This window comes from Salvelinus alpinus, chromosome 5, assembly GCF_045679555.1.
Source record: "Salvelinus alpinus chromosome 5, SLU_Salpinus.1, whole genome shotgun sequence".
NCBI lineage: Eukaryota > Metazoa > Chordata > Actinopteri > Salmoniformes > Salmonidae > Salvelinus > Salvelinus alpinus.
In genome coordinates this window covers 95794177-95805753 of record NC_092090.1, presented here as the reverse complement: position 1 = coordinate 95805753, position 11577 = coordinate 95794177, and the positions used below count along the sequence as shown (strand labels likewise).

Genomic DNA, 11577 nt, shown 5'->3' with positions numbered 1-11577 from the left:
GTACTGCATATAGTAAACTGATTAAATCACTATGGGGTGTGATTAGTGGCAGATTTAGGTATAGGCAACATGGGCACCCGCACAAAAAAAATCGGAATGGGTGATATGTTTTCTATCGCTCATTTACACGTCACGTCAATGATATCATGTCACCGTGTGGGACTGTGGGTCAATTAACCTTGTCGGAGTGGGCGCCCTGATTCTAGTTTGTGAGCTAGGCAGGCTACTACCTCGGAAGGTCTCCCACTCAGAAGTACGAGATGGGGGGGGGGGGGGGGGTTCTAGCAAATAGCACACCTCTAACTTTGTACAGTACTAATGCAATTAGTAAAATCAGTCACACTACGAAATGCTAGAAATGCATCATAATCATCATAATACTGTGAATATATAGTTTCACAGACATATTGTTGCATTTTTTCTGGTTTGTGCGAAATCGTTAAGAATAATATAAAACCAGTCTGCACACCAGCATGGTGAATTGGTTTAGTCTTGACTCTTGGTTGACAGTGTTGGGTGATGGGTAATGTATTGATGCTCGAGTGCCAAATCAACACAAATTTGTTTCTATTTGACTTTGTTACTTCTTTTTGATATATATATGAGTCTTATTTTTGTACGTATTTTGATATTAATATAGTTTTAAATGTTATGATCATTTATTTGTGTTGTTCCAATTGTCTGAATAAAAAATGACAGTTAGTGCTGAAGGGTGAAGTGCTGAAGGGTGGGTTCGCCCAGTGAGCCATACAAGCTAGAACCGCCACCGAGTGTGATGTTGTGATACTAGGGGTGTACTCTTCACCTTTACCGGCATGCATTCTCAGCAGGCTTCGACCACAAAATCAAAAAAGATTTAAGGAATGTTTTTCCCTGTTTGATCCTAAGGTGTTTCCACTGTCTGCTCTGGTTCACTGCACGCAATCAAATCATCAGGCAAGTCAAGTAGCAACGCGAATGACCCACCCACCTGAGGATCTGTCTCTTTCAGCCATCTATTTCATGTGTTTGAGGGGTGCAAATTCCACTTGTCACGCAAATCTCGATGGATTGGTTGCATTCATTTTACTCCTGTGACTTTTTCATACTCTTGCGTGTGCCTGTCGTTCCCCCCCCCCCCCCCCCCCGTTAACGTTACCACCGCGGCAATGTTTGTAATGACCTGTCAAACACAACCAGGTAATGGCTGAAATGGGCTCTGTGAATTATATTGTCTTTCCATTGAATCTATAAGAACGCTGAAGCTTCGTGAATTAACGCATCGTCTGGACACTTACATCACAAAAAAGACAAGGATAACTTTATTTTGATGGGTGTATATTTTTTGGTGGAATTGAAAAACAAGTTATCATTTAATACAGTTGAATAGTTTACAAATTAGACGCGGTCAAATGAAAGCAACTTCCCAAAAAATGAACACTGATTATAGTGATATTATGTCTGATCTGGCAAACAATGTAAAGTATGTTTAGAGGTGTAATCTAGAGCCAAGCTGTTGATTTTATTCCGAGGGTATCCTGCTATTGACACACAGTAATTAATTAGGCAGTCTAGACAGGGCAGGTGGGTGCATGTAGGGTAGAAAAAGCAAGTGTTTTGGTGGTTGCAGGCCTGCTCCATCCTGTTATGCTAATTTATTAATATATGCAAAAATAACTGGAGTATTTATTCAAATGAGACACATGTAATTGTCTTTGTTTTAACACAAAAATAATACCTGCTACAATAAGAACGTATATACTAGTGCATTCTAAGAAAAAAAGTGAAATTTGACAATAAATGAAATACTTGAATTCCCACCAAAATCCCTGAACTCAATTTATTATTTGTCCGTGCCAGTTAAATGTTTTATGTAATTCAGTCAATATCTGATGGATTAAAACAATTCTAAATGTTTGGAGTATCTTCATCCATTGTCCAACTAGAATTGTTTTTAAAATCTTTTAACAATTTCGATGACCGTTGATAAGGTAAGCCATCTCGTCTCGTCTCGTCTGTCCGTACGTCCGTGTCAAGCTAAGGTAAGCCATCTCGTCTGTCCGTACGTCCGTGTCAAGCTAAGGTAAGCCATCTCGTCTCGTCTCGTCTGTCCGTGTCAAGCTAAGGTAAGCCATCTCCACTGTCTGTCTGTCTGTCTGTCTGTCTGTCTGTCTGTCTGTCTGTCTGTCTGTCTGTCTGTCTGTCTGTCTGTCTGTCTGTCTGTCTGTCTGTCAAGCCGATCCATCTCGTCTGTCTGTCTGTCTGTCTGTCTGTCAAGCCGATCCATCTCCTCTGTCTGTCTGTCTGTCTGTCTGTCTGTCTGTCTGTCTGTCTGTCTGTCTGTCTGTCTGTCTGTCTGTCTGTCTGTCTGTCTGTCTGTCTGTCTGTCTGTCTGTCTGTCTGTCTGTCTGTCTGTCTGGTAAACCAATCCACCTCCACTGTCTGTCTGTCTAATTTCTTTCTTTTGAACGTTTTATTTGTTTCTGTCTGTGTCCTTGTTATCACTACATGTTTGAAGAGATGAACACCAGGGGAGCACCTCTGAAGTTCAAGCAGTTCCCCTTTGTTTTGTTGAGGTCATTCTGAGACCCAAAAAGTGCTTTAAAGATATACATAATCCCATTAGTAAGACCCTGTTCTCATAGTTCACTAACTCTAAAAGGAGACACAGTGCAAACCATCAATATTCAACTACAATTAACCTTTGGTTTATTTTCAAGAAGAGTGCACACGGAATAGGGCATACAATGTCATATGGTTTGAATGCTTTGAACCCAAGATCGTTCAAGATGGTAGGAATTCATGAGAGCTCAATAGTAGAAAACAATATCTATCTATCTGGGTATTGTTGGATATGGTGGATAGAAGGACATGCCTAGACGCGCATGTGGTTTTGAAAAGTAAAAACAAAAAGATAGTTGCTCCTCAAGTTTTGGAACAATGTTGCGACGCCTCGTCTTAATGAGCACAAACAAGTTCATGGAGTTCAACGTCATTAGGCTCTTCTCTTTGCCTGACTGCCTCAGTCTGGCTCGCTGGCATTTGTCTCAAGGCCATTCAGTAATCAAACAAGGGTTGTTGTTTTTTAAAATCTTGAACAGACGAGGAATACTCTTCCCCACCCTGATCTTTTCTTTTAGCTACACAGCATAAGAGCAGCTGTACCCAGAGTTGATTGGAACATCATTCAGAGGGACCAGAGCAAATGCTGAGGTGAATTGGAGACCAAATCTGTCACTTGTGCACGTGCATCAACCCAAAGCTTCTATGCTAGACTAGCATGCTGAAACTCCAATGTGACAACCACGGGATGCCAGCTAAAACAAAATGGTAGTTATGCCATCCAACCACAAACAGATCCTTGGGTAAAGTGGGCAAACAGAGAAAATTGTGACACTCTTTCACAGAGTAGCAGGTAAGTAAGTAAGAATGAAGTTGTACAAATTAGATTTAATTGGTTTTGGACAACTGTCTATCAGACACCATGTTTATTGTCACTCTGTGGATGTTCTCACAAAAGGTTGACTCTAGCCACCACTTGTTTGCAGCCATTTTGTGAGTACTGGTGACCCATGGTGGTGAAATAGGACAGTTCCCCTGCCAGCTGCTCGATGTGACCGTGGTCAGGGTAAAACCCCTCCTGTGTCATTTCCTCCAGCAAACACTCCATCACATGGCTTTTTTCAAGAAGCGTCAGGGACACAATATCCAGCCCCACCTCTGCCCACAGAGGGTGATGCTCTGCCAGGGTATGCCGCAGAAGAGCTCCGGCTGACTTCGCAGTGCAGGAGACATTCTGCAGTATGTGTCTGGTGATCTCCTCCTGTCCCAGACTACTGAGGAGGACATAGATGACGTTCAGATGCTCGTTGGTCTGGTTAGGCTGAAGCAGGCCTTGCAGCACGTCCAGCAAAGGAGCCGGCATCAACTCCACCTCGTCTAGCACAAAGACAGGGATCTTCTCCTGAGCCTCGGCATGCTCCACTACCTCCTCCACCCAGAGGGACAACTCTCGGGCGCACTGGCCCACATCACCCTGTACGGGGCAGTGGTGTAGGGTGAAGTACTGCACCACCAGGTCTTCTCCCAGCACCGAGCGGAAGTGGCGGACCAGCAGGCGGCCCAGGTGGCTCTTGCCCACGCCGCTGGGGCCGTGCAGGGCCAAGGCCAAGGGCTGGGAGTGAGCGTAGGTGGACAGGTAGCCCTGGAGGTGCTCCATCAGCTCTTCTATCGCCCCTCGCTGGCCAAACACTTCCCTGCGCAGCGTCTTGTCCAGGCCTTCCAGGTCATACGGTGCCACATGGTCATCCAGGTTCTCGATGGCATTGTAAACCTGCAAGAGGACAGGAAGGGAAGTCATTTTAATTAAGTGTTATTGACTGGAATAACATTCCATGCTGTTTATTCTGTTCAATGCCATTAGTAGGAGGACAGATGAGCAGTGGAACACGTTTTACAAATCACATAACTAGAAAGGAACTCCACTGTATCCTCATCCACAATGAAACTGAATCATAATCGGCATTTTCAAAGCCCTTCAGCTGTTTTGAGTATAATTCAACACCATTAGTGGTAAAAAGAAAAAGAAAAAAAAGAAGCAATGTATCCTATTGCTATGATGGCAACCGTGGGATATACAGTACTAGGCCAATCATGTAGCTGAGCCTGTACATTAACCCTAAGGGATAATGATGTCTGTAGTTGGGTAACTAGGGACTGAGTTAGAGTGGAAAAAAGGAGTGGGAAATCTTCTAAGCACAGTAAAGAGACAAGTTTAGAGTTGACCTGAAGGGATACGATGATACCGAAGAGGACAAAGAAAGGTTTGGCCCGGCTCCGGTCCTTGTCACTGGGGACGACCTTGCAACAGTTGTTAGGGAAGAGCACACGAGACCCCTTCCTCCTCCTCCTCCTGTGGGTGGCCTGCTTGACATTGGAGGTGAAGATCTCTGGGGCGGTGGGTAGGCCGGGGCCCATGGAAGGCCTACCTGAGGCGGTGGGTAAGCTGGGGTCGGGGCCCGTGGAGGGTCTACCTGAGGCAAAGAGCCCAGTGGCTGAGTCTAGCCGACGTCTCTTCAGAGCCTGGTACTTGGTCCTGATGCGGATCATGGCTTTCAGTTCAGGGGATATCAGCGACGGCCTTGGGTGGATGAGCTTGGCCTTCTGCTCCTCTGTCTTGGCCTCCTCTGAGAAGCTCCCTGAGCTGTCCTCCTTATCTCCCATCTGTCCAACAACAAGACAGAGATGCATAGGACAGAGGGACAGGAGTGCGGACACAGCATGGTGTGGTATTTGTAATTATTAAGGATCCCCATTAGTTCCTGCCAAGGCAGCAACTACTCTTCCTGGGGATCCAGTAAGCCGCTATGTTCAAACAAAGGACAATCAACGTGTAAGAAGCAACGTTTGTCTGAAGGTGAATATGCTTCACACTGTGTTAGTTCATTAGTTCATAGTGTCTGCTCAATGACAGATAAACGGTGCACTTGTGGCTATTATGTCTCATTCAGTGCAATATTTTGAACTTAAAATATACACCTATTAGTGTATATTAGATATTAGTTGTGTGTCTATGAATCTCTTTAGCAAGTGAGGACGCAAGATTTGCGTGACTCCTGAGGTTTGGATGATTTTGGTTAAAACAAAAACAGGAGTAATTAGGTCATTAATCATTTAAGATTTGGTTTTGGCACATGAGGGCGACTGTGTATTTATAGAGGATGGTTTGTGTGTCTACTCAGACTCCTCAGGTAAGACAAGTGTTTACAGATTCTTCATCTCGCACACACCACACTTTGACCCCACAACAACCCTGCATCAAAGTCAAGTTCTTAAATCGGTGAACTACCTGTCACTTGGTGCAGATAATGAACTACCTGTCACTTGGTGCAGATAATGAACTACCTGTCACTTGGGGCAGATAATGAACTACCTGTCACTTGGTACAGATAATGAACTACCTGTCACTTGGGGCAGATAATGAACTACCTGTCACTTGGTACAGATAATGAACTACCTGTCACTTGGTGCAGATAATGAACTACCTGTCACTTGGTGCAGATAATGAACTACCTGTCACTTGGGGCAGATAATGAACTACCTGTCACTTGGTGCAGATAATGAACTACCTGTCACTTGGTGCAGATAATGAACTACCTGTCACTTGGTGCAGATAATGAACTACCTGTCACTTGGTGCAGATAATGAACTACCTGTCACTTGGTGCAGATAATGAACTACCTGTCACTTGGTGCAGATAATGAACTACCTGTCACTTGGGGCAGATAATGAACTACCTGTCACTTGGTGCAGATAATAAACTACCTGTCACTTGGGGCAGATAATGAACTACCTGTCACTTGGTGCAGATAATGAACTACCTGTCACTTGGTGCAGATAATGAACTACCTGTCACTTGGTGCAGATAATGAACTACCTGTCACTTGGGGCAGATAATGAACTACCTGTCACTTGGTAATGAATAAAGATAATGTTGACACGGCTGAACACAACCACCTCATGACCCCAAAATAACTCCAATACTTTATTGAAAACATTCTCCCTTTGCAATTGAAGTTTGGTCAGATGAACAAGTAACATTATCCCATGTAGAAAACGAGGCCATAAGCCTTTTGCATAGTGCTATTTATGGAGTAATAACTTTGCATTGGACAAAGAGGAAGTGAAATGTCTGCTGAAATGTCCCATGCTTTAATCTGGGTGTAATGTCAAGTTTGAAACACAAAATACATGAAGAATTGCATGTGTCGATGGATGGGTGGGATAATGTCTGTGTGTCTTCTGTGTGCTCCCCAGAAAGGAATGCAAACTTTAGAGGTTTAATGTTTTACAAATGATACAGAACCGTCTAAGTATGCAAATATTAGTCATCGAGTGGAGGAAGAGAGAGGGGGGGGGGAAATAGAGTGAGACATGTCGAAGAGACAAAAATAGAGATATAAATATTTCATTGTTAAATCTTAAGCTTGATGGGAGAGATATTTACCACAATGCAGAAAGGGATACAAAATAGGGACAAAATACGAGAAAGAGGGAACGCGATTGAAGGAGTAAAAAAAGAGAGTGAGAGATAGATTGCATGTATCAAGAGAGGAGGGAAGGATGAGAAGGGCTGTTGGTGTTCGTCTTACCGTGGTGACCGTGGTGTTCGTCTTACCGTGGTGACAACCGAAGAGGGCAAAAGTCTCGACCCCCGCAGAGTGTGAATAAGGATGGCAAACACAAATGCGCTCGTCCGAAACGGTAACACACTCACAGGCTGCACCTGTGTCCAGTGAGGCTCGCTCGTTCTCCCACCCCTGCTCTCACTCCTCCCCCTCTTCTTGTTCTTCCCCTCCTCTCTCATCCAAGCCTCTTCTTTTCCAGTGACCAAACCATTGGTCCCTGACAGTTTTAAAAACAACATCCCATCATGCGCTACTCATTGCCTACATAATCATTTCCAAATGGATCATTATGAAAAGGGAAACACTGTCTGTCTGTCTGTCTGTCTGTCTGTCTGTCTGTCTGTCTGTCTGTCTGTCTGTCTGTCTGTCTGTCTGTCTGTCTGTCTGTCTGTCTGTCTGTCTGTCTGTCTGTCTGTCTGTCTGTCTGTCTGTCTGTCTGTCTGTCTGTCTGTCTGTCTGTCTGTCTGTCTGTCTGTCTGTCTGTCTGTCTGTCTGTGTGTGTGTGTGTGTGTGTGTGTGTGTGTGTGTGTGTGTGTGTGTGTGTGTGTGTGTGTGTGTGTGTGTGTGTGTGTGTGTGTGCGATGATTGTGTTTCTGTCTCGGGGATGGCTCCCTCTGAATACAGTCTCCAAGTACACCATATGTCTCTGCTTCCGAGCCATGCCTCACAGTCATGTGATTCACTAAGATCAAATAATGACAAGTACTTTCACTCCCAACTAGTTCACTCCCACACAGGACAGATTTGTATGGTTGGTTCCAGGCCTTTATGTGCACATACACAATTAGCACGGAAACTAGGTTAGACAGGTGTAAACAACTACCATATTGTCTAAACCTATCCCCATCCTTTCTGATTAACTGCTTAGGGGGTATGGGCTAGAGGTTGAGGAGTCTGAGAGGGATGTCCTTGGACTGTGGATTTGTTTGCATGCCTGTACATGCCTGTACTCTCTCTCTCTGTGTGCGTGTGTGTGTGTCTGTGCGTGTGTGCGTGTGTATTCATTTTGGGTGGAGCGTGCGTATCTGTGGGATAGGGAATGTTTGATGCTGTGTATGATACAATTCCATGTTATTCCCATCTACAGTTGAGTGTGACACACTTTGGTGGAACTGTGTGGTGAATCTAGCCAGGTCTAGCCAGGTTTAGCCAGGTTTAGCCAGGTTTAGCCAGGTCTAGCCAGGTCTAGCCAGGTTTAGCCAGGTTTAGCCAGGTCTAGCCAGGTTTAGCCAGGTTTAGCCAGGTTTAGCCAGGTCTAGCCAGGTTTAGCCAGGTTTAGCCAGGTTTAGCCAGGTTTAGCCAGGTCTAGCCAGGTTTAGCCAGGTTTAGCCAGGGGATACAGAACGCTTTCTCATCAGTCAGGTATGTTGACTTAACAAAATCAGCTAAGACTTTCATTTCCATGCAACAGCAAAGACAAACAAATGTAACAGAACAGTCTTTTTCTTTTTCAATGTTGGTGTGTCCCTCCCTGTATGACTGACAGATAAATGTGAGTGGTACTCTGTCTCCGTGCTATATCATAGTGTAAGCGTGTTGGGTGGGCGTGTGTGTATGCATCGGCCCCACCTTGGTAACGGAACTGCCATTTAAACACATTATGTGTGTATCCATGGAGCTGGTAATGGCTAGTTATTAATACTAATTGAAAACTGCACCACCTTTCACAAACACATTATGTGTGTATCCATGGAGCTGGTAATGGCTAGTTATTACTGCTGAATGAAAACTGCACCACCTTTCACAAACACAATGGGTGACAACATCGACTCGTGTAGTTCCACATTATACTAATAGTTTAATAAATACATCAAACTGATCACACTGCTGCATGCTCACGTGACCATACACAGACAGACAGACAGACAGATACAGACAGGCAGGCAGATAGACACAGACAGGCGGACAGACAAGTGGACAGACACACAGATACAGACAGTTGGACAGACAGGCGGACAGACAAGACACAGACAGGTGGACAGACAGGTGGACAGACAGACCGATACAGACAAGTGGACAGACAGGTGGACAGACAGACGGACAGACAGATACAGACAGGTGGACAGACAGACAGATACAGACAGGTGGACAGACAAGTGGACAGACAGACAGGTGGACAGACAGGTAGATAGACAGGCGGACAGACAGGTGGACAGACAGATACAGACAAGTGGACAGACAGGTGGACAGACAGACAGTGTCACTTTCTGAAATTCAAATGTGTAATAAACCCCTCAGTGAGCATGTGATATGTCTCCGTTTTTATGTGGCTTTGATTTTAATCCAATGTAAGCGTTAATATAGCTAACCAACTAAAGCAGGTGCTGACTGCCTGTCCCTTGTCCCAGAGAGAGAGAGCGGACTGGAGACTGTTTGTCTGCTCATTATCTTTACTTTCAGCGGTTTAGATTTCAAAACAGAGCCCCTTTTGTTTATTCAAGCTATGTTTTCATGCTCACCATTGTCCCCCTTAGTGTGGCAGCACTGAGTCCCGGCACACACACACACACAGTAGGTGTACACACACACACACACACATGTATACACACACACAAAAACTGCGTGGGCGTGCTGATGAGTCTTGTTTGTGATTGGGGTTTAGAACGTTGGAGGAAGAGAATTATCCGGAGGTTTTGTGAGTGCAGTGACCTCTTTCGGGTACAGTGTTTTTGCCAGAGAAGACAGGACATGGAGCGCCACTCAGTACCCATCACCCACACCAAGAACCACTGTTTCAAGGCCCACTGTTTTGCTTTTTTTGTCATTTGTTGAAACCATACAAAGCCTCTTATTGAAGTGCAAAAGAGAAGATCCTCATTGGTACTTTCAAATCTCACATTTTTTGCCAAATTCCCATGGTGGCTCAGCTCACCGCTCAAAGCACGCCCCACGACACAAACACCCACAACCCCACCCCCTGCACCCCCCCCCCCCCCACACACACACACATGCGAAGGGAGTACCCCGTCCTGTCCTGTGAAACACCCACAAACCCCACCCCATGCACTCACACACAAAGGAAACCCCTAGATCCTCCCCATCCTATCAGAAGCTGAAATGACGACACAACTGTACAGCTCACGACATCCATCACTAAATCCATTCATTTCCTTGGTATTATTACCCATTTCCTCACCCTGAAACTACCAGTCTGTGTCAGAATGACCTGGAATCCATGGTGTTATCTTTAATCAGTCACTACAAACCACAGCTAACTTTACTCATCAGTAGTTAAAAATCCTGAACTTCCTTGTGTGATCTAAAAGTGCATGTGATTAGTGCATGTGATTATTGCATGTGATGACAATGGTTTATAAGGCAATATGTCATACACATTTTTTTTTTTTTACTGATCATGTCAAAATAAATCAATGTACAAAAGCAAAGAGAATATCTTTGGGCCAGTAACGGTCGCTGGTTCGAATCCCTGAGATGACTAGGTGAAAGATATGTCGATGTGCCCTTGAGCAAAGTACTTAACCCTAATTGCTCCTGTAAGTCACTGTGGATAAGAACGTCTGCTAAATTACTAAAATATAAATGTAAATGTACCACTGGCAGGACTACTGTGTGCAGGACTCTTTTTCCAATTTCCTTATTGTTAACATCTCTAAAACGCAGATCTCATGGGAACATTATATTGTATGCATCGCACCTCTGCTGGCTACATTCTTGACTGGCATCCACCTAGAACTTGAACCGGAATCCAATATATTACTCTGTTACTGCAGGTGCCATGTAAAACATGTTGTATATGCTATGATGACAAAAGAGAGTAACTTGACTGGTCTCATTCATTTCAAAGGAACCAATGTTATTTTGTCGAATTTTTTCTGGTTGTACCACATTTCAGAGGTCACTGGAGGAAGAAAGAATTGTCATTGAAGATTATTAGAGGAAATGGGGAAAAACCATCCACAGGTCTAATTATAGACTCTTAGGTTTGTGGTGCGTAGAGCAAAAAGGTATGCTGTTATAAATAGAAACAATAGCAAGGTCAACACTCAGTATCTGCAGTGAAATAAATTAGGAACATCTAACGGTCAGATGGAATAAAAGGAGGAACATCTGTCAGATGGAATAAAAGGAGGAACATCTGTCAGATGGAATAAAAGGAGGAACATCTGTCAGATGGAATAAAAGGAGGAACATCTGTCAGATGGAATAAAAGGAGGAACATCTGTCAGATGGAATAAAAGGAGGAACATCTGTCAGATGGAATACATTTTCCTTTATTTCACTGCAAAGACAGTGCTGACTGCTCTTTTTCTATTCATTGAATAATAGAAGAGTCAAGTACTTTTTTTACTTGGGTCGATTGATAACTGGATATTCCCATGCGAGGGCCAACTTCCTGTATTACAAAAACCCAAATCCACTGGTTTACACTTCCTGCTTTGTCATGCTTCCT

The 11577-nt window shown here is 44.2% G+C and overlaps 1 protein-coding gene across 1 annotated transcript; it reads right to left on the bottom strand.

The window, feature by feature from the left end:
• Nucleotides 1–2659: 2659 nt before the first annotated feature.
• tor4ab (torsin family 4, member Ab) lies at nt 2660–7300 on the bottom strand. Its single transcript, XM_071404273.1, has 3 exons — nt 7131–7300; nt 4765–5202; nt 2660–4312 (listed from the first exon to the last, which is right to left on the bottom strand). Exons 2-3 carry the CDS (start codon nt 5200–5202, stop codon nt 3491–3493), a joined length of 1260 nt encoding a protein of 419 aa, XP_071260374.1. The 5' UTR covers nt 7131–7300; the 3' UTR covers nt 2660–3490.
• Between the last annotated feature and the right edge of the window lie 4277 nt (nt 7301–11577).